Source organism: Rhincodon typus, chromosome 9 (assembly GCF_021869965.1).
Source record: "Rhincodon typus isolate 14 chromosome 9, sRhiTyp1.1, whole genome shotgun sequence".
Taxonomy (NCBI): Eukaryota; Metazoa; Chordata; class Chondrichthyes; order Orectolobiformes; family Rhincodontidae; genus Rhincodon; species Rhincodon typus.
The window spans coordinates 65142825-65167008 of record NC_063340.1 but is presented as its reverse complement, the minus strand read 5'-3'; the positions used below and the strand labels follow the sequence as shown (position 1 = coordinate 65167008).

General features: G+C 37.8%; 1 protein-coding gene across 3 annotated transcripts in view; it reads right to left on the bottom strand.

Moving 5' to 3' along the window:
• The window catches only part of srbd1 (S1 RNA binding domain 1), a 266461-nt gene extending 242604 nt beyond the window's left edge, over window positions 1-23857 (bottom strand). For 2 of the 3 annotated variants that reach the window (XM_048601256.1, XM_048601258.1), the window contains exons 1-8: window positions 23815-23857; window positions 23246-23313; window positions 19681-19918; window positions 15886-16212; window positions 13069-13235; window positions 12036-12153; window positions 10195-10333; window positions 1092-1188 (exon numbers count right to left, since the gene is read on the bottom strand). In XM_048601256.1, coding sequence (XP_048457213.1) covers window positions 1092-1188; window positions 10195-10333; window positions 12036-12153; window positions 13069-13235; window positions 15886-16212; window positions 19681-19918; window positions 23246-23313 — 1154 coding nt within the window. In that variant the 5' untranslated portion in view covers window positions 23815-23857. Of the gene's footprint in view, window positions 1-1091; window positions 1189-10194; window positions 10334-12035; window positions 12154-13068; window positions 13236-15885; window positions 16213-19680; window positions 19919-23245; window positions 23314-23518; window positions 23582-23814 lie in introns of those variants that run through there. The other variant, XM_048601257.1, reaches the window with a different exon arrangement.
• Window positions 23858-24184: the final 327 nt, after the last annotated feature.

Sequence of the window (24184 nt, the reverse complement as noted above, 5' to 3'; positions counted from 1 at the left end):
AATAAACGTGAGCATACATATCGCAATGTTCCACTCATGAATGACTTTGGTGTTTGTAATAATCAAATCTTCTTCATCTTGTACATTCACCTTCCACTGGGCATGTAGAAATATTGTATTATGATTCTCTTTACAAACTCAAGTGCACTATGTTTACTATACCACCTTTCCATTCACTCATTCATAAAACCGCTTTGTTATACCACATTTTATAAACTAAATTAAACATCCCTTCTAACCTATTACTGTTTCTTTACACCTCGCCATTCTTAACAGCCCATGCTCTGAGCAGTGTTTCTGCATCAAAAGCTACCCCTGAATAAGCGTTAATACCGTAACCCACACAGAACAACACATATCCCACCATCTTGTCTCCATAACCCACTCAAAGAAAAGATTATAATATTAATTAGCCCTTAGCAACCATCACTCAGGACCTGAATAGGTTGCAGGCATCAATTTCCTCCACTAGTATGTATTTTTTAAGATACATATTAAATTGGGCCGCTATCCTTTATGAAACTTACTATCAAAACAGCACTTCTGTGAAACTGCATGAATGAATGTGCAAGAACTGTCAAAACCAGCAATTGTAGATGAAATCTCACAACCCAGCTGCGGGAGATCAGTCTAATATCCTCTATGCTTTTATTTAGTACACGTATAATTTCTCACCTATTTAGGTCATATAGGTCAAGTATTTTTACTAATATTACTAACTTTAAAGACAAAAGAACTAACAGCTCTTGATTATGCAAGCTCAGACTGGACAGATATTCTAATCTCATCAGGAGTAACAGCCAGCATTTAGCAAGTGCTTAAACTATTTCCTGCTCCCCCAGGAGAAATGTCATGCAACCATTTGTGTACAATAGATACGGTTGTGTAACACCATAGTGTTAGAATTTTAATGCATGTAAGAACCTTGTATAAAGAGGCTACTGTAAGAACTGTACTTCGAATTGCATCATCGCCTCAAACTGTGCAACTACAGATGCTGAATAAAGAGGCTACTTTCACCACTCACCAATTTCGGTCGTTATTTGAACACGATCCCACAGTATAAAGAGAAGTTTCAAATTAACACTTACAATTTCCGGATACGGTTCAATGTTTCTGTGTCTTTAGACATCATATCTGCTAATATGTGCCGAATTCCTGTCTCTATTTCTCCCACATTTGAAAGACCTAGGAATTTTCAAGCATACAATTAGAATTATTTGTTGCAATTTACCATTTTCTCTTCTCAACCTCATTTCTCTTCTCTTGATTCATTGACTCCTATTGCTCACCAACGCCTCAACTTAGTATCAACCTTCTATACACAGGACTATATAGTAGGCATGTGTTGGTTATTCAATCAATCATGAGTGGTACGCTTCCTGTGCCCAATGCTATCCATCAAGCAGAGGGATGAGTGGCAAATGCTGTCATTTTAAATATAGAGGCTAATTGTAACATCGCTGCTATCACGTCAGCTAACAATCAAAATCAAGAAACTAATTTGGGACCTTTTGCCTCTGCCCTTATCAAAAGAACAATTAAAATATGAATATTCGTAAAGTGACCACAAGTATTTGAAATAGGACAGTGGTTCCAATTAAAGAACTATCAACTTAGTAATGATCATTTGGGTGAAACAAAATAGCACAGCTACAATTTCCAAAAAAAATTAAGATTATTTGATTGCAACACATCTTTTACGTCTTAAATGGCAAGTTTCTCTTGGGTACCCATAAACAAGAGATTCTGCTGCAACAATTATGTTTTTATAAAAGCAATTCAGTGGGTCAAAAGGTCTCCTTAAAGTTGTAAATTCATTCTAGTTCACGGAGAGGTATACGCCATCAAGAGAACATTGGGAAGGAGGATTTATTTTAGAATTCCCACACAAAGAGCTGGCACAGACAAGATGGATCAAAATGCCTCCTCCTTTGTTGCAAATTGGTAATTAACTTCTAAGTCCCAAATAACAAATCACATAACAGAAGCGACCATAATTCATAAAAGAAAACTGGAAACAGCTGCTGATACAAAAAGGTACATAATTTAATGTCAAAATACTGTCAAAATTAAATAGTTCTTTAATGCACAACTATTACAGTCAAGGACAAATCCAAAAGTTGTTGTCCTAGATATGTCACTCCAGCAGGAGCTTCACAAAAGCTTTGTGCATTTTTACTGCAATTCACTGAACATCATGAAGTTAATCTAATTGCACTCAGGGCAGATACAAACTAAACACAAAGTTAAACCTTGTCCATCTCGGCCTAAATACCTTGTTAATAAATTGATTGGCTTTAATTACTGCCAATGAAAATTAACAGTTACAAACATTTTAAATAAAAACATTTTAAAGGAAAATTTTAAAAGCTGGTCATCAGCTTTGAATTTCGGCAACTTGCCATGCAAAAGTTTTAAAACCTTAAAACAGCAAGTTTAACTGTTGATGCCGTTAGATGCCCTACCACAGTAAATAAAACCCCATGCAAAGTTGTCCACTTCATTAACTTTTTTCTTGTCACATTGATAGACAGTAGATAGTGAATTTCCAGAATTACAAGCATCTTTTCTGAGAGCAAAATTCCTGAACATATAACAGGATGGAAGAAAAATATATCTAGGTTCCATATATTATATTCTCTGAGAAAAGACATGTGGAGTTCATTTTATGTATACTCAAATGCATAAACTTTAGATCAACCAGATTTTTGTTCCATGTAATGGAAGTAGACATTATGCAGTGCACTGTGAACTCTGAAATACAAATCTACAGGGAGAAAAAAGTTTCAATCACCCATTTTATGGATTGAAAGACTAATAGGATATGAAATGCTGAAAAAGAAATGTCCTATGCAGAATCCATTTCATGTCAAGTTGAAACTTTTTACTTGGAACATTACATTATAGGCAAAAAAAAAAGTAGACACACAACTTATTTAGAATTTCAATCTACACGCAAGTAGTAACACAGGCACAAAATAAAATCTTTGGCATCATGTTTAGAAAGACCAAGTCATTTCTAAAATAAGTGAAAATTTGGAAGGTTCAGTCACTTTCATACACTGACACAGGCTAGCTACTGGCAGGAACACAGGGGTCACCAAGAAACTCCCTTGTCACCTATCATGCCCAACACCATTGCCCCTGCCAAAACTTTGTGCCCTAGTCTTTGATTTAAAACCCCTCTGATCTCAAGTAGACCAAGACCACGACCACATATAGCATGACTGCTCAATTCAAACAATGAGCTTCCAACTCTGCATCATCCCTATGACAAAGAATTCCATATCATCCACCCACCCACTTCCCAAGACAGACTAATCCCTAGACTTTTTCTTTTATGCACTTCCCTTCCTCTCAAGTCCATCACTGGAAATTATCTGGATGTCACATTTTGTTCTTCCTTCCTTAAATTCCTACGCTTTCATTCATTTTTAAGAGATGCCCTCCAAAGCCACTACTTTGACTTTTTTTTGGGCTCTGTCCATTTTAGCAGGGTGCACCTCCACGGTGCATTTTCTAAAAAAAAATATTAAAGGCAATCTTGCAAAGAGAAATTAAAGCACGTTAAATGATACAAATATTGACCAGGTGAGAAAGAGAACACTTTTCAGTGCCCAAAGTTGATGGTAATATCGTGTCTATCAAATCGAACAACACTTTAAATAATTACACAACTGGAGCTATTTTATCTCCTTGTAATAAATTAATTTCAAAATACTTCACCCTAGCCTCTGCACTATAAACAAACAGTCCAAATTTTAAAATCCTCTCTACTTTAAAAATACTTTTTAAACAAGTTTTCAAATTCAATTTTCGAGCTGTGAAATTCAAGCTTCCAATTTTTGAGGAAATGATGCTAACTCAGTAAAATGCACTAACATACTGGCAATAACATAAAGAAACCTCCCAAGGCACTTCATAGGAAGTTTACAGCCCACCACATGAGGAATTAGAAAAGGTGACCAAAAGCTTGGTCTAAAAGGTAGATTTAAGGAACTTCTTAAAAAGAGAAACAGGGAGCTATACAAATTGATTTCTGAAGCTTAGGACATAAACAGCTGAAGGCACTGACAATGGTGGGGCACTGAAAAGGCCAAAATTGATGCAGCAACAAGAATTCCAACACAACAACTTGTAGTTTATATATAACACATGACCCCTAATAAAACATGCAAGGGCAATTCACAGAGGTTTATGAAAACAAAATATGATATCAAGTCACAAAAGGGCAGATCAGTCAGTCAAAAAGGAAGGTTTTAATCAGTGTTTTAAAGGAGAAAAATTATGTTGGGAGGTTCACAGAGGAGGTTCAGAGTTTAGGGCTTAGATACCTGAAAGCACAATCATTATGGTACAGAATTAAAATCAAGGATGCTTAAGATGCCAGAATTAGAATAGTGTAGGTATCTCAAAGTGCTGGAAGATTGGAAAATATTATTGGGGTAGGAAGGATCGAGGTCACAGAAAGATTTGAAAAGAAAAAGATGAGATTTTTAAATTCTAGGTATTACTGCAATATTCACCAGCAGGCATAGGGGTAAAATAGATGAACAGAACTTGGTTAGGGTACGGGAAGCAGAATTATGTATGAGCTCAAGTTTGCATAAGGCGAGAAGTTTGGAGACTAGCTAGCAGACAGACTGAGGCCTGGGTATAGCCAGGCAGGGTTCCAGAGTTGGAAGCTGACGGTTTGCGACAGTGTGGACATAGGATCCGAAGGTCATTGAAGGGTCAAATATGATGCCAAGGTTGCAAACAGTCAGGGTCACTCACACAAAGTAGCAAAGTAGAATTATGGAGTTTGCAACTGAAATTAAATGCATAAAAACGCATAGAACAATTGTTTTTACTTAGCTCTTCAAATTTAACCTCAATTACAAGGGTTTTCCATATTTCTTGCAACTTGTCAATAAAAGTAAGCAGAGATGTCAGTGGGAACTGGGAAGGCTCAACAAATGGAAGGCAAGAAATTATACAACTGCTCAGAATGCAGACCTGTTTTCTTTACTCAGTGAAAGGCTTTTGCTCACAGGACTTGTTACTCCTGCCATTATTAGCACCAATAAATTTTCATCTTCCTATCATCACCCAACTACATTCCTCATACACTCAGTTCATACAGTCATACAGTCATATAGCATGGAAACAGACTCTTCGGTCCAACTCATCCGCACCTTCCAAACATCCCAGTCTGACCCAGTCTCATCATCTGTTGACGATACACTCAACTATGCCTCTGCATTTGTAGACCTAACTATTCCCAAACAGTCCTACATTCTACCCTCTCTATAACCTAAGGTAATTGAAAAACTCCACTGCCGCTCTCTTAACTCATTTCAAGCACTGTTCAGCTATCACTTCTGCACTAGCGAGCTTACTAGGCTGTGAGCCCACGCAACGCTTTTATTTCAAAATTCTCTCATCATAGAGTCATGGAGTCATAGACAACAGAAGAGGACCTTCAGCCCTTCAAGTCTGCGCCAACCTATCTACACAAGTCCTGGTTTCCAGCACTTGGCCCATAGCCTTAAATTTCATGACATTTCAAGTACTTACCACATACTTTTAAAGGTTGAGGTTTCCCGCCCCTACAGCCCTCCCAAGTAGTGCATTCCAGATTTCTATCAACCTCTGGGCAAAAAAATACTTTCCTCAAACCTCCTCTAAATCCTGTGCCCTTGTAGAAAGAGAAAGAGAGTTAACCTTTCAAGTCCAATATGATCTTCTGTGAAAGTGAGCATCATTTCGGTAAGTTTGGCTTGGAGGGATGCAGGGAGTATGAAGAAAGCAATACAGCAAAATGAGTAGGGATCTTAACCTGAAGAAGTCCAAGATCTTGAAATTATGAGTAGTTTTGGCAGTCAACAGCAATTTATGCAGTCCAGCCAAAGCTGCCAATGAGTGGCTAATCCAGCCTGTCCATGTTTGCAGCCGCTCTCGACTTAAAGGAGTGGAAATGACAGTCATGACAGAAGGAACAGAAGTGTTTTAATTAGGACGGGGGTATAAAAAGTGCAGATGAGATTGCAAGTGCGTAGTTTGTTGACTTGGGAAGAGTTTCTCTATCCCTGTTTGAGCACGTGGGCGGGTGTGATTTGTGTGATTAGTAAAGGAGAAATACATCTAAAAGGGATACTAATTTGAAATACAGAGAGAGGTTGGTCATCAATCTTTCTTCGAAATTTAGAGATAGCATGGAGACCAAAAAAAGACTGGTTAAAGAAAGGCAAGAACAGGGGCTGCCAATCTGGATTATTACAGAACAGCCGGAAATGGGGCTCAAAATCTCAGTTCTGCACACGGGAAGAGCTTGCAAATACAAAACAATACTCATCACTATGCTCAAAAAAAGTTTAGAATTAATTCTAAGATGTCATTGCAAAAAAGGCAAGTAGCACTTGCATCAAGCCAAGTTAAACATTCTTCATATAACAAAAGAAATAAACAGAATTCCATTATTTCTCCGCAGCAACGTATTCTTGTGTTATACAATGGCCAATGCTTTCCTGTTGATGAACAAATGATACTCTTGGAATGAGCCTCACAGAGTCACTGTGACAAAATGGCAGCCAAATTTCCAAGAATCTGTCCAATTGGATCAGTGTAAACTGAAAACTTTTTTTGAAATTTCGTCTCACCACAATACAGTCGAAAATGTGCAGGGTGAATAATCGGTCCAATTCAACTTTAGTATATTTTACTTACCATACGTTACAGCTGTTCTGAACTACAAAAATCTTTACTGGCTCTATACAATTTTCTTGGCAGTAATGTTAAGAACTAAACTAACTACATACAAAGCCAAAATTCTTAAATAAAAATGCATCTGGGTACATACGTCAGTTTTCTTTTCCTAAAATAAGAGTCAATCTTTTATTCAGTGTCATAAACTTTGATCCCTATTTGATTTCTACTGTATTAGCAAACTGATGTTAGACGCCCTTATTTTTCTCAGATTTTACAGTTTGATCTACAGCTGACTGATAGCATTAACCTTTTCTCTGTGCATCAACTGCATTAATTGCCAAAGACTGACCCCTGGTGGTGTATCTATATAAAATAATTCTAACATGAAATGACATAAAACTGGACACTCGAATCATTATTTGACAAAATTGGGAAAATTGTCATTGCAATAGCACCAATAGGAGGCACCCAGATAATAATTAAGTAAGGAAAAGGAGCTAGAGTAGGTCACACCTTTCCCAACAGTCAAAACCAAAATGGAATAAAAAAGCAGGAATAAATACTTGTGCTACTACTGGTATTCTTTAGCAATTTTAATAAAGCGAAACATCCCAAGACATTGCACAGAAAAAGTAACAAAGAAACTTTGTCATTCAGTCCTAGAAGTAGAAAGATGATCAAAAGCCATCTGGAGAAGAACCATCTGAACACCATGAGCGAGACAACTTGAAACAGTAACTGCTTCTTAACAGGAAGGCACCCAGGACAAAAAGCAGTTAATGGTCTGGTGTACTGAACCAGGCTACCAAGAGCCACAGCCTAGAGCCATAAGAGCAAAGCAAAGAAGCCTTCACTCACTTCCAGGGCCTGTTTTGCCACTTAGTCCTACTGTGGGAGCAACCTTCAACTATTTGACTACAGAATCCAGCATAGCTATTGCTTGACTTCAAGTTTCACCCCTTCAGTTCAGAAAGGGAAGCTTCAAGCAAGTTGAGTCTGCAATGATAATAGCAACTGATCTCCTTTTCATCTTCAGACGTTACTTTTATCCTTATTTAAAATCTTTGCATGAATATTTTCCCTAATTACTGTCACTTTTTTTTAACTCAAGGAACTTTCAGCCAGCTTCGATCACAAACAAATTGGCTGCAAATCTTAACTGTGATGACTGGCTGTTCCACAAAGCAGTGTCAAATATACTGGAATTCCTTGTGATTTACCTGCTGTCTCCTGTTCAGCACTACAAATGCTTCGAGTCTTCAAACGTCTTGAGGGTTCAACAAACAGTCCTGGGATCTTTGCATTATTTAATTACACTTTGTAATCAACTCTTAAGACAACAGTCTAATTGTCTGCTTTTGGTTGCAGTTGAATCCATGAGAAGTCACATGGCTTTCAGGAGCCACTTTGTAAGAACTCCTAATGTCTATTTTAAAGACAAATTAGCTTTCTTTGTAAGTATGTATAATTTTACATTCAGCAACTCATTTCATTATTACTGCCAAGCACATCTATTCCTCCATGACAGTCAACCTGACACGATTAATTAGGTGGAATTAACAGCCATTCACTTTGTCAATTCCCGTAGCCAAACTTATATCAGCATTAGTTTTTTTTTCTGCTGTCTGTCTGCCAAGTTGGGGTGGCACAGTGGCTCAGTGATTAGCACTGTTGGCCCACAGCGCCAGGGGCCTGGGTTCAATTCCAGCCTTGGGCAGCTGTCTGTGTGGAGTTTTCACATTCTCCCTGTGTCTGCGTGGGTTTCCTCTGGGTGCTCTGGTTTCCTACTACAGTCCAAAGAGGTGCAAGTTAAGTGGAGGACTGCCATGCTAAATCGCCTTGTGTTGTGTATGCAAGGTGGGTTAGCTATGGTAAATGCAGGGTTACAGGGATAGGGTGGGGGGTGTGTGATGCTCTTTGGAGGGTCTGTGCAGACTGAACAAACTGAATAGCCTCTATCTGCACTGTAAGGATTCTATGATTCTAAATCCCTCCTCAATGCTCCTGCCTGCTGGCTCACTCATCCTTCACTTGTTTCCCTCTCTGAAAGGGAGTTGCATGGTCAGCATTTTAATGGGAATGAGGTCAAGGGAGCAGGTGGTACACATGATGAATTCAGAGAGCTCAAAAGGGGTTATAGGAGTAAAACTGGTGGGAGATCGGTGTTCTACGCCAAAAAAGGAGGAACCTTAGAGGGAAGGGGGCAAGAAAATCAACAAAGGCAAGAGATGAGGTAGTCTCAATCTTAGTGAAAGGAATTCGTGAGCTCTTTGCTCTTGCTGGCGACAAGGGTAGATAGCTTTAAGAAAATATTCAAGAGATCCTTGAATAGTGAGCAGCTTTGGCAGACAAAATCAGCACCCAATAAGGCTTTGCGATCCAGCATGATTGGACAGAGAATGGCTAAATAAGTTGTCATCCATATCTGTTCAAATTTGTGTCTTAGATTAGTCAGTTGGAGTACGTGGTTTTCTCAGAGTTGACCAATTTGATAAGGAAATTCAAATGGATGAAATTAAATCCTTCACATAAATAAATCATTTTTTGAACCGTGACTATTATGCAGGCAAATGGAGCAATCTGTTAGGGCAGAGGAAGGTCAGTCTAAACTGACTTTGCATTGTTATTGCTAAAGGAATACCATCCAAGAGAACTCCCAATGTTTTTCTTTGCATAATGTCTTTTAAAAATTATAGCATCCATCTGAACCACAAGATACCAGATAAACTGTGTATCCAACAGACACAAATATGAAGGACAAGATAACTAGATAAGACTACAGTTTATTTTCACATTCAAAACACATCTTCAATAATACATCAGAGATAGTAGGAACTGCTGATGCTGGAATCTGAGATAACAAGGCGTAGAGCTGGATGAACCTGCTGTGTTCATCCAGCTCTACACCTTCAATAATACATCAGATCTCTTTGACACACTGAAGTGAAAGCTCAGATCCTGGTCTTGAATGCACTAAAATTAAGAGACCTATATTACAAATGTATATCCTAATTGCATTGTACAAATTATTTAGCCGGGTACACTTATCAACCTTCTCCCCAGTTTGTATTGCAACAAAATAGAATGGTCCAACTCTACTGCTCTATTTCCAGAATAGCCTTAACTTTCAATTATAAATGCAGCAAAAACCAGTGCTAAAATAAAAGGATTATTTAAATATTTAAAATCATGATGGCATCCACACATCTAGGTCCAATTCATCCGACTCCTTAAGCACTTCATTTTAGTTTTGCTTTGTCTCAACTCGTTGCATGCAATTCCTCATGATATTTCACAATGTAAACAGCTCTACCTATAGCAGAATACAACTTTCGCAGCTGTATTAGAGCTTAAAGGAAAATCATTATTTATTAAAATATATACAAAATAATTAAGAGTCTATGATAACTGTTCTGACAATGATACTTCAAGCTTCCTGCCATCCGCACATCCCTGCCACTTAAAGTGAAATCCAAAATGAACGTGAAGTCAAAAACTCACCTTTTACATTTGTTTTAATGTAATTATTGAGATTAAGTTCTCCCGGACGGTCAATCAGTAGATTTGCTGCAGGTTCTAAGCCAAGCTGACGTGCCTGCTGAGCTTTTGTCTTCTTACTTCCACTTTTATAAGGAGCAAACTGAAAACAGATAAGCAATGACTTAGACAAATGCAAATAGTAACTCAAGCATATAAATTACAAGTTATGTCAAAATATAAAATACCTTGTTAAAAGAAAATTTAGAGAAGAGGCAAGTAAAGCACTGGGTTGGGTTAGCAGATCATAAAGTACAGAACTAAAAAGGTTATAAGGTTTTGTAGTCTAAAACTTGAATATTGCCAAGATGAGAAACATGTTGCCAAAGCTTATGTTTTACACTCAGAGAAAACTTAAGGATGTCAAATTTCAAATGAACGTAACAATTTATACCAAAGGATAAAGAGTTGCTCAATGCTTATCAAGTCAACTCTGATTGGCTGAAGCATTGCCATGGAGAAAACAGCTGCAAACTATAGGATCTTCAACTTCCCAGGTAATTCAGAAAACATATCCCTAAAATAAAACAAGGAACTGTGAGTGCTGAAAGTCTGAAATAAAAAACAGAAATTTCTGGAGAAACTCAGCAAGTCTAGCATCTGTGCAGACGAAGCTGAGTTAACGTTTCGGGTTCACTGGCCTATTCTAAAGAAGGGGAGTTGTGTAGTGGCACGTGCTACAAGACTGGCCTCTTCAGCAATCCTGTAAATACAGCCTTAGCCATCTGCTCATTTGCAAGCTTGGTTCAGAAATAGAGCCCACCAACCCTATCCTGAGTGGCAATAGCTATTCTGATTAATAACTGCTTACTGTGAATCATGCAAACTCATGAATGGGCCAAACACCACCACTTTCAAACCTGAAAGTTGCCCAGTCTACCTCAAATTGCCCTGAAAAGACCACATATCTCAAAATTTAAACTAAGCAAGCTATTTCACAATATTGCTGGGTGGTGTCTATGCAAATGGTATTTTTCCTTAACAGAAGCTACTGTCAATCCCAGAACACATTTTGCCTACCACACAATTAAGCAATGTCTTGTATGAATTGCAATCCCAGTGTAATGGCAGGTGTGCAGGCTGCATATCCTGGCAATCCACTAACTCTATCAAACAGCATATTCCTTTAGTTGTTCACAATAGGCAGGGTGGTGACCGCATTCAACTGGCCCATGTTTGCAAAAACTAAAATAAAATGTTTGCTGTTCAATGTGATTCTTCAATTGGGCAACACAATGAACAATCCAAAGTATGGTAACAACTATACCACCAACTAATGCAAGATAATCAGTCACAATCATCATGTGGGTCATTTACACTTGCTGAAAGTAACATGCACTCAAGCTCGGAGATCCATTCTCTGTAAACATGAGAAATATACTCAAGTGTTTTGTAGTATATTTTGTTGTGATTATTTGGAATTCTTACTTGTGCCATGGTGAACAAAGTGGTTATCGTTATTACTTAAAAGTATTACACAGTTCCCATTTGTAGTTCTAACCGCTAATCAGAAATGCGAAAACAATTCAAAAGATCAGAAATGTAAATTCAGAAGAAGAAAAGTGTTGGAAATTTATTTTGTAAAACGGCTGGGCAGTTTTGTGTGATTCAACTGAAGCCGAATTTGAATCAATCAAATGTAATTTAGACAAATTGTTTTGAAACTAGAGGTTCACAAATTAAAAGAAATGAAAAGAAATGAATCAGGAATAAAGTGAATGTTCTAAATTAACTTTTATTTTTACAAAGGTTATAAAGCAAATTCCTTTAGAAATGTACACTAACAAACCAACTATTTTACTAACCACATGTTCCACTTCTTCCACAGTCTGGCAGTTCAACAAAGTTTTATTTAAAAATGGTGTAAGTTTTTCATCTTTTGCTAGTTTCTGGATGGCTGTGTGCGCTTTCTTTATTACTGTACTAAAAGAAAGAAAAATAAATACCTTTAGTAAAATCATGAGGACTTTACACAAAAAGTGGGCTATGCAACTGAGTCCCATGTAACAGGTAATTTAATAAAACACAACTTGATCTAAAGATTGCTGACAGCACAAAAGACTTGGTTGAAACTCTTCAACGCCCAAACTGGGTAGGTATTCAGCTGCTGAAAAGGGTTTTTCCAGATACTCAGGAGTCAGGGGTGGGGATCAAGATGATGAGAAGAAAAAGATTGTGCAGTGTGCCATCTTCTGGTACAAGTTGAAACAACTACAATATCCAGAAAATAGCAGTCAGCCACTGCAGAAGAATGTCAATATCTGATTCATCTTCTGCCTCAAAGGTTCTGACTTTCACTTCTATTACTCAAAACTGCAGCTTAAGAAAACCAAACGTTTTCAACTTATTATCACAAAAAGCTGCTCATTTGAATTATATTTTGTAAGGTAAAGGCCACTCTTGCATTGCATGCAACCAAAATCAATTCCCATGCATTACGAACACAAATGCTAATGTTGCTACAGATGAATTAAAATATCTCTAAGTTATCTTTTTGAAGTTTATAGATTGTCAATCCTTCTATCCTAACATGCAATTAAAACCAGAAATAACATAACATACTGAGGAAAATTAACCCAAGTTCAAAATGATAACATTCTTATAACTAGATCCAAAACTTTATTACTGCGCTACAGAGATTTCATCTCCATTTGTTCACGCTAACAGAAAAAGTAGGCAAAACCCATCTAATACTAGCTTTTAGAATTATATCTGCAACTATAAGTAATTATTTCTCAAAAAATTCCCAAAGAAGCCATACTTGTGGAACAAAAAAGCGACTGGAGTTTTGTTTTAAGGGAGGACATAGTACGTTTCTTTATTGCTCAAGTTTCTTACGTCAATTCTTCAAGTGTCTGTTGTACTTCTCGCAAAGTATCAGCATCCATGTTATTGGTAAGCTCTTTTCGATATCGGGCAATAAATGGAATAGTGTTTTCTTCCTTAAATAGACGAATGACGTTTGCACAGGCCCATGCATCTGTATTTGTCCTCTCAGACAAAACCTAGAGATACAACAGGTTCTATTAATGCATCTATCGGGCTCAATTAACACTGAGTCACACTGGAACACCCATGATTGTTTTCTTAGATTAGAAGATTATTGAAAACATGTAAACTTCTCATGGTATCATAGATGGTAGGTCAGTAAAGAGTAATTGGCCCAATGCCCCATTGCATGTGCCTTTCTTTACAATGATGAGATCTACAAGATTAAATTTAAAGATGCCAGTGTGTGTATGGAGGAGGTCAAGTGACCTGTTCTGAAGTCTGCCCAATAGTCAGCCTGGATAATTTGATAGTTAGAAGTCTAAGGAATGTAGATTATACACTGTGAAGATGATGAAAGATATTTATATTTGAAGACAATGGCAGTAGGCTCTGAGTTCACAAGGAATAAATACTGAATCTCCTAACATCCCAGAAAGGTGTTGCAAGTTTTGGTTCTAAACAGCTGTGCTATAAATTATCCATTTACTTCTATGACAAAAGCAACTTGGTATTCAGGGTAGCTAATTAGTATTTCTACATGAACAGAAGGATAATGTATTTTATATTTTTTGAGGAACAGAGCAGAGGAAACCAGTTTTCAGATCAGTTTATCGGCTACACTACAAATAAACGAACAGATAGAGGTTCTGTGTGGTCAACAGAAAAAGGCACTTGGCCTTGTGAGCTACAATAGCCAAATGCTAGAGGATTATCTCTAATGAAAATCCACATCCTGCAGTCTTCTCCAACTTCTGGGACACTCATTCTGACATGGCCACAGGTGAGAAGAATCATCAGAACAGGGCTTTACTGCTGGTGGTTAATTTAAGAAACCCTTCAAAAGCTGAGGAAGATGCCCAGAGAGTGTCAGGCAAAGTTACAACTTGGCAAAACAGGGAAAATGGGAAGCCACTCGAAACAAAGAACAATTGTGAGCTATTTGCTAAAAGGGCTAATTCTACAGACAGCACAATAGGTAATAGTTTATATAGGGGAATGTCAAATTCTGTAAAGTCCAATTTGTTAGCAATAAGTTAAAAATGTTAAGTCTAGGCACATCATTCTTTCAGCTAACAACTGGAAGTTTGAAGCTCTTAAAAAGAGATTGTAACACTGGCTCATCCCAAACTCTCCCACTCTTTTCCACCACAGCCCGAGTGTAATGAAAAGAAAAAGATCTACCCAGTAATTTACCGATTTATGTAATACTTGGGCTATTCTAAAAAGTGAGATTACCAATGAGAGCACTATTTTTGAGCCAAATGTCCATTTCCTGGAATCACACAAAGGCTTCCCATTCCTAGCAACAGTTTAACAACAGAGTAGTGTGCAGAAATCAAACAGATGGGGTATTGGGAAGACCTTAAATGGAACGTGCTGCCGAAATGTACAGGGGTTAAAATCCAAAGTGACCAGATTCAGAACAAATGAGTTTGAAAGGATACAACCCAAGAGGTTTTTTTTTTTAAAAGCAGTATTTTTTGGATCCCTTATTTATTCATTCATTTACGGGATCAGGGCGTCACTGGCTAGGCAGCATTTATTGCCCATCCCTAATTGCCCAGAGGGCAGTTCAGAGTCGACCCTAATGCTATGAGTCTGGAGGCCAGTAAAGGTAAGGATGGCAGTTTCCTTCCCTGAAGGACATTGGTGAACCAGATGAGATTTTCCGACAATCGACAATGGATTCCCGGTCATCAATAGATTCTTAATTCCAGATATTTTATTGAATTCAAATTCCACCATCTGCCTTGGCGGGATTCAAACCCAGGCCCCAGATCAAGACCTGGGTCTCTGGATTAACAGTCCAGCAATACCACTAGGCCATCACCTCCCCATGGATGCAGGTAACCATGTCAAGTTGGCATTTGTCCTTTCGTGATATCCACAAGTTCATTGAAGCTTAACTGGTTGATGTGAACACCCAACCCTCAGAACTACTAGGTCCACTACATAACCAATAAGCTATAGCATCTGTTGTAAGGGCATGTTATGGCAGGGAAAGGCATGGATTAATTTAAAATCAAATTGTAGCTTTCATTTCGAGGCAGTGCTAGAAATCGAAAGCCAATTAATTAATTTTATTGTCAAGTGTACCGAAATACACTGAAAAGCTTTGTTTACGAGCGGTACAGGCAAATATCAGCAAGCAAAGAATGTACAGAACAAAAAGACTTAGGAGCATGCAGGTTACATTATTTAAGGCTAGAGTCCATTCAACATTCTGATGACAGCCAGAAAGAAGATATTCCTGAACCTGCATAGTTAGTTCTTGGTTTTATGCTGATGAAACCCTGCTCTCTCTCTCTCTCTCAAATCAGGAAATTATTTGGCACAAACAAAACATGGAATGGACTAACAAATTTAGTAATTGAAGCAATGAATACTGTAGGGACTCGCATGTTGGTTAAGCAGGGATGCAACAAATGTCCCTCTCATTTTATAATATTCTGTGAACTGAATACTAAAGGCAATTCTCGTGCACGAAACAAATCTTTTTAAAAAACGCTTCAGAATACTGAAAACAGCTTGAGTTTTATGTTCCTTGACAATAATACCAATCGTGTGCTCTAATTGAAGACAGGAACATAAATATTCTGAACATGAATAAACCAGTCTTTAAAGTGTGCTCCATCATTCATTAAGATCAAATGATGTTCATACCTGGGTTATATTCCAGTTCATCTGCATTTCCCCAATTTCTACACATCCTCGTTGTAGTTTTACTGGTTTGCCATCTGGATAATTCTCAGTCTTCTGCTTTTTCAAAGCTGGTTCCTCCCATGTGAAAGATATATCTGGTTCTTCCTTGATTTTCCTGTCACCCAAATGTGTGCTTGTTGATGGTTGCTCCACTTTAACCACACAATGTCCAATTTCTTTTTTTATTTGTATTGCAGGTTGCTGAGGCATCCGTTTCATGCTTTCTAAATCTTGCTCAGTTTGCAAAGGTAATTTATCTTCGCTGTTATTCAAAACTATTGGATGACTCTGTCAGACAAACAGCATGTGAGAGACATGCAGAGATGAAGTAATCATTTGAAAACATTCATGGTTTAGCTTTAACTCTCTACAAATCTAACCAACCAATTTCACTGCTTCTAAAACAAAAATCAAATCGACTACATTTTTATGTCCACGCGTTTGGTGAGAATGTCAACAATGATCTATAGCAACACAACTGAATCCTGCTCCCCTGTTATTCTTTTATCCCTTGCAATTCCCAACTCTTGAAACTACAAATGCCTAATTACAGTTCTTATCACAATCCAGTACATCATCCCAGCACCCGTTATATTCAATTGTGTGCTGATTCAACTATGGTGGAAGGGGAACAGGAACGTTACAACCATCCTCACTTATGCTCTCAATCAAAGGGGCATTTTTAAGAAAGAAATCAGGAAGGCAAAGAGGAGATATGAGAGAGTATTGGCAGATAAGGTTAAGGATAATCCAAAGAGATTCTACAAATATATTAAGAGCAAGAGGGTAACTAGAGAAAGGGTAGGGCCTCTTAAAGATTAAGGACGTTATTTTTTGTATTGAAGCCCAGGAAATGGGAGAGTACTAAATTAATATTTACATCGGTTTTTACTGTGGAGAAAGAAATGGAGTCGAGGGAATGCAGAGAAGTGAACTTTGATGTTTTAAAAACAATTCACATTATGGAAGAGGAAGTTCAGGAGGTCTTAAATATAAAGGTGGCTAAACCTCTGGGACCTGATCTAACGTATTCCAGAACACTGAGGGAAGTAAGACAGGAAATTGTGAGACCCCTTGCAGAAATATTTGCATCATCTATAACTACGGGTTAGGAGCTTGCTAATGTTGTACCTTTGTTTAAGAAAGGTTGTAAGGAGAAACCAGGGAGCTATAGACCTGTGAGACTGACTTGGGTTGTGGATAAATTGTTGGCGGTGATTATAAAAGATAGGATTTACAGACATTTAGAGAGGCAAAAAATGATTAGGGATAGTCAGAATGGTTTTGTGTGAGTTTTTTGAGGAAGTTACCAAAAATGATTGATGATGACACAGCAGTAGACATTGTTTACGTGGATTTTAGTAAAGCCTTTGACAAAGTTCCGCATGGTAGACTAATTAGTAAAGTTAGGTCACATGGGATTCAGAGTGAGCTTGCCAATTGGATACATATTTGGCTTAACACAGGAGATAGAGAGTGATGGTGGAGGTTTGCTTTTTGATCTGGAGGCCTGTGACTAGCGGTGTTCCACAGAGATTGGTTCTGGGTCTTCTTTTGTTTGAAATTTATATAAATGATTTTGATGAGAATATCGAAGGCATGGTTACTAAGTTTGCAGACGACACCACAATTGGCAGCATAGCAGACAGTGAAGAAGGTTTTCTAAGATTACAAAGGGATCTTGATCAAATGGATCAACAGGCTGAGAAATAGCAGATAGAGTTCAATCTGGAAAATCCAGCAAACAATGGTGGGGCTTATACAATTAATGATTGGGCCTAGGGCAGTTTTATAGAGCAGAGGGACCGAGGGGCACAGGTACATAGTTCTTTGAAGTTTGCATCACATACAGACAGAGTGGTTAAAAAGGCATTTGGCATGTTTGCCTTCATTGCTCAGTCTTTTGAGTATAGGAGTTGGGAAATCATGTTGATGTGGTACATGAAGGTGGTGAAGCCTCTTCTGGGATACAGTGTCCAGTTCTGGTCACCCAGTTATGGGAAGGTTGTTATTAAGCTGGAGAGGGTTCAGAAGAGATTTACCAGGATGCTGCTGGGTATGGAAGGCTTGAGTTATAAAGAAAGGCTGGATAGGCTGGGACCTTTTTCACTGGAATGTAGGAGGTTGAGAGGCAACTTGACAGAAGTTTATAAAATAATGACAGGTACAGATACAGTTAATCGTAGTTGTCTTTTCCCTAGGATGAGGGATTTCAAGACTAGGGAGTACATTTTTAAGGTGAGAGGAGAGAGATTTAAAAAAAAAGGCAATTTTTTTTACACAGAGGATAGTTTGTGTGTGGGTACAATTACAACATTTAAAAGACATTTCGATAGATACATGAATAGGAAAGGTTTGGAGGGATATGGGCCAATGGCAGGCAGGTGGGACTAGTTTAGTTTAGGATTACGTTCGGCAATGGATTGGTTGGACTGAATGTTTTGTTTCCATGCTGTACGACTCTATCACTAAAAGCCATATACACTCTTCTAACAGGATTGCTGGAAAACAGTCAGATGTGGGAGCTGCAGAAATTTTCTCTTCACAATCTAGCGCACTGACAGATTAATGCAAACTGGAAATCAAATCAGAAACTCTGCATCGTTTAACTGGATAAACAGCAAGTTATTGGTGGAGTTTCCACGAGCACATTATAAAAGCGCAATGATCAAATCTGCATCATCTTACAATTTGGATCTTTCCACCATCATTCAGCATTTTAACTTTATTTATAATTGTGGTCAATTTTTAACTAGTTCAATTATTTTAAAGCATTTCAAAGTTGCAAATCTTTGTAAAAGTTATGTATCATTTATTATGTTGGGACATAAACCTACTTCAGCATGAACTAATTTTTAAAACAAAAAGATTAAACTGGGGTCACATGTTCTAATATGCTTGTGGGTATAGAGATAACCTTTAGCACCTATTTCCCTGAAGGTTGACAATGTGAATGCTTAACTTTATCATTTCCTTATTCATCAACCTTTTAACAGATCGTTGTTCGGTATGGTCTATATAAAGTGGAAATCACAAGTTTTGAAAGGTAACAAACCAGAAATGTTAACTCAGTTTTTGGTCAACATAGATCCTGCATGACCTGCAAAGAATCTCAAGCTCATTTTGATTTCAGTTCAGCTTTCTGGCATCTGCTGTATGCCTTTTTGACACAGGTTTTGATTCCTAGCTGTGTTATGTCAACCAATTTCACCAAGAACAACAATACATCAACTAGAAAGGAAATATAGAAGGTGAGAGCAGGGTGGTGGTAGGGGGACTGACAAATGCTTCCGTTCAGGAGTTTTTGCTGCAAATCATCAATTCTCAAGAAATGAGGGATAACAGCAAGCTTTGGATGAAAAAAAAAGTTCCAGCAGACATGCTTTTGTGTGCCAGAGTTCAGACGACTTGTAATATTACGACATTTGTTTATTCTGGTCACTTTCCCCACCCCACCATTAACTGAGATCTCTTTATATAAGCCACTAAACAAAAGCATGGTCGTCTCAAGATTTGTGACAGCCATTCTGAAGCAAATTGCTTGAAGTTGAATTAAAGAAGAGTTTGTCTCTGTTTTTTCACAATTTACACTTCACAAGAAGCATCTTTTACTTCCCAAAGATGACACAGCCAAGCTGAGAAAGATGGTTGCATGAACTTGTATTTTATCATTCCACAGGCACAATAGGTCAGTGCATTACCAGGGTGTCCAATATTAAATACGTTTTTCAAACATGACTGTGTATATTTCTTTACCATTACAGTAGGATCCACTTTGGTCTTTTCTGGTGTTTTTTTCCTGCTCTTTTTAACTGCTGTCTTTATCGTAGATCTTTTTACTGACGTTTTACTTGTACATGTACTTCCTGCTTCAGACTTAACTTTCTTTTTTGCTGTCACTGGTTTTGCTGTAGATTTCTTTGGCTTCCTTGCAATTTTATTTTTTGGAATCCATTCTTCCTCCTCCTCCTCTTCAGAATCAGATTCAGAACTTCTATATAAAAGATAATTATAAGCAATTCAATAGAAAATTAAGTCATATAAAAGTATACTTTCCACTCCATTCTCTTTCTTTTCCAAATGTGACACATGCTCAACCGCCATACTATACGCTGCAAAAGTTAACTCAAGTCACTTATTCTGGAGTTACAGCTTTAGAAAGAAACCATCAAGTCTATTCAACTGCAGAAGCATAGTCAAATGCAGTTGGACTGCAACGGTTCAAGAAGGCAGCTCACCACCATGTTCTCAAGGGCAACTAGGGATGGGCAAGAAATCCTGGCCAGCCAGCGACGCCCACATCCCACAAATGAATACAAAAAAAAATTATCCACGCCTATACTTTCCATCAACGGTTTCCTGAATCCTTTGTAAAAATTTTCACTTGCTGAATCAGAGTAACCAGGATAATTACTGCCAACTCAATTGATATTATCTAAATCAGAAAATCAGCCAGTGCATCCCCATCCTGAAAGCATACGTATTTTGCTTGGAATATTACTGGATAGTACAATATTAAAATTTTGTTTTTTTCTGCCCATTAGTATTGTAAAGAGTGCAAAAGAACAATCTACAATAATTCTTGGGTAATACTGCAAATCATTCCATTCTAGAATTCTATAATTTATTAATCATCTGCAGTACATCATCATAACCCAGTTCTTTAGCAGGTAAACATACCTCATTGTCAGAATGAAGCAAATATAGTTCAAAGTGCCATTCATTTCTTTCATTTGGGTTCCATGGTAATGGTCCCCAACATAAGTATTCACTACCTCTCCAAGCTCACAAAGAAACATCTGTCCCAATTTCCACATATAGGCCGTGGATATTGACCACTAGCTGATCCCAATCCTCCTCTCTCAAGTCTCTATAACAAAGTATCTTTACTCACAATTTATATATATTAAACAGAAGGCACTACTGCATGTTCATCTGCGTACACATATTGTCTATGACACAGCACATAATAGTCTAATGCCAGCGATCAGATGTCCCCCAATTTGGCTAATACCTTCATTCACATGTTGACTTCTACTTGTCCTGCCTGACCCATCACATAGTTCCCCACTGCCCACCTTTTATACAACATGCCTACCTAGTACTGTTCTTACTTTGATGCCCTAACTGCCCCTAGTCCCATCTCATGGAACACCTTTCATTCACCTTGGAGCATATGTTGGGATTTTGGGAGCACTTAGAAGTCATGTCAGTATCAGGGTAGCAGGGTCTTGCGGCTTTATTAGAGATTCCCAAGACAATGGGATCCAAACTAGCCCTGCTCAAAAAAATCAGCAGTATCAAAGTATCCACATATCACTTTATACACCTAAAACGTTTTTTGTGACATTAAACATCTCTTCCCCTTTTCCCTGCCATTTCCCACTACCTCAACAACCCGCAACTCTGACCAAAAAAAAGCATTTTTCATTGCCAGCCAGTTCCAATCTTTACATTACAGCTTTGTACATTGAGAATTTCTTGAAAGAAACTTGGGTGACTTTAGCCACAGGCCCCAGTGCTGGGGCCACAATTATTTACAATAAACATTCATGACTTGGATGATGTAAGTGAATGTATTATCGCAAAGTTCATAGATGACCAAAGATAGGTAAGAAAGCAAGTAGTAAAGATGAGACAGACAGTGTCTACAGACAGCTCAAGTGAGTCGGTAAAAATTTGACAGATGGTATATGTCAAAAAATTTGAGCTTATGCACTTCAGCAAGAAGAAAATAACAGAATATTATTTAAAACGGAGAAGGAATGCAGAAACGTGCAGCACAGAGGAATGTGGGAGTCCTCTTTCATGAATCACAAAGCTAACATCCAAGTTCAGTGGGCAATAGGGAAGGCAAATAGAATGTCAGTCTTTATTTCAGAGGGCATGGAGTATAATTATAGAGAGGCCTTGCTAAAATTACGCAAGGCTCTATTCAGATCACAGCTGGAATACTGTGAACAGTTTTGGTCTCTTTATGTAAGTAAACATATACTGGTATTGGAGGCAGCCCAGAGAAGGTCCATCAGGTTGACTGTGGGTGTGGAGAGGTTGAGTAGTTTGGGCTCACTGAGTTTAGAAGAATGAGAGGAGACCATATTAGTACATACAAGATTCTTGGGGAATACGATAGGATAAATGCAGAGAGATTGCTTCATGGTGAAACGGTGTAGATCCAGAAGGCAGAATCCCAGGCGAAGAGTCACCCTTTATGACAGAGGTCAGGACAGTATCTTCCCTCAGAGGGTAGTGAATCTGTGGAATTCTGTGGACTGGATCATTAAGTATATTCAAGACTGAGATACACAGCTTTTAATCAGTGAGAGAAACAAGGATTAAAGGGAAAATACAGTAATATGAAGTTGAGGATTATCGGATCAGCCACGATCTCGTTGAATGACAGAGCAAGCTTGATGAAGTGAATGGTTAATTTCTGCTCCTACATTTCATTGTCCAATCCTACCCAGTCAAATAAGTATATTTTATTGTTTTAAATATACGAATACAAGCTCATGGGCCAGGAGGAGGAAGGCTCTACATTCCAGTTCACAGGAATGTAGTGATACAAGTGCCCCACAAATTGCTTAGTTGTCTGGCTCTCACTTTCAGCCAGCTTTTATTTTCTGTAAAATTCAGGCATTCAGCTGACTGGGCCTCATACTGCTACATTGAGGGTGGTTGAGAAATTATACTCACCACATGCCAATTCCAGTCTAGTTAAAAATTGTCATTATTGTCAATGAATTTTTACAAAATAAAAATCTTGAAAATTCATAATTTAAGCAGTTTTCATCTGTCATGCATATAGGCAACCTTTAAACACGAAAATGTTAATGAAAAACATTTGATTCTTAAATGAAATAAAGGAGAAAGGCTTGTCAGATTGATAAGATTGGCAGTCTATCACAGCAGACCGATGCCGAAAGGTCTCGCAAATAGGTGCCATTCAGTTTTATCAAAACCAAAAGAACTGCAGATGCTATAAATCAGGAACAAAAGTACAAGTTGCTGGAAAAGCTCAGCAGGTCTGGCAGCATCTGTGAAGAGAAAATCAGAGTTAACGTTTCAGGTCCGGTGACCCTTCCTCAGAACGTTCTGACGTTAACTCTGATTTTCTCTTCATAGATGCTGCCAGACCTGCCAAGCTTTTCCAGCAACATCTATTTCCATTCAATTTTATGAAGTTTACATTTCAAAGAAAATAAATTAAAACATTCTAGTGTACTGAAAATCAAATGTTTAAATATTCATCTTGTAAAACTACCAGGTGGAATGTTTAAAACATGATTAACATTTCAACTGTTTGAAGAACTGCACTTACGCATTAAGAAATGAATCATCATCTTCTGAAAATGGTCGCTTTTGACTTAACTTTGTTATTCCCGACATCTGTAAATTAATTTGAATCAGTATCATTTTAATCTGGAAAAGGAAATTCATTTCACTCTAGTACAAGGTCTGCTGCCCAAACAAGCTAAGCAATGTAGCTTTGACATTGAAGAAGGTGCAAGATGGTAAGCTGTGCAATGAAAGTAAGCAAGCAAGCAACCCTCCATTACTGACACGCTGTGCTGAATTTGATGTTTGTATTTACCCGGTCTTTCTCCCCTTTCCTTCTTAAATAATGGAGTGTTAATTGCAATATTCCAATTCAAATGCACAATTCCCAAACAATGCATTTTGAAAATTCATCTTCAATATTTTCCTTTCAAAAGTTGCCTCTCCTCGCATGTTCTTGTGCCAGTTACCATTTTTATTTCTAAATTCTTATGAAAAAAAACTTTATAAATCACCAAATAAAATCACATCTAAGATCAAAATATTAAGTGCAGAGGTGAATTATTAAACTTGCTCCCCTAGAGACATTAATGTATTTCATTAATACATTACCTCCAATTTTTTGCTTGCAGGTCTCACTTAGGTATAAACCACTAAGGAAGAAAGCAGAAGGTGAATTTAAATTTTAAATGTAACTACATTTAAGATTTTAGACATTTTTAAATCAACCTGCTCAAGGAATCATGACACACGGACTCAGGTAGGACTTGAACCCAGGCCTTCTAACCCAGAGGTAGGAACACTGCCACTGGCTACAAGAGCCCAAGAACCCAGCTCTTAAGTATGTATATTTACAACAAAACCTTTGCAAACATCCGATAGTTTTTGCTGTTTAAATCAAGATATAGAAACCTGAGGAGTAACTTTTTCCACACAAAGGGTGGTCCGTACGTGGAATGAACTGCCAGAGGAAGTGGTAGAT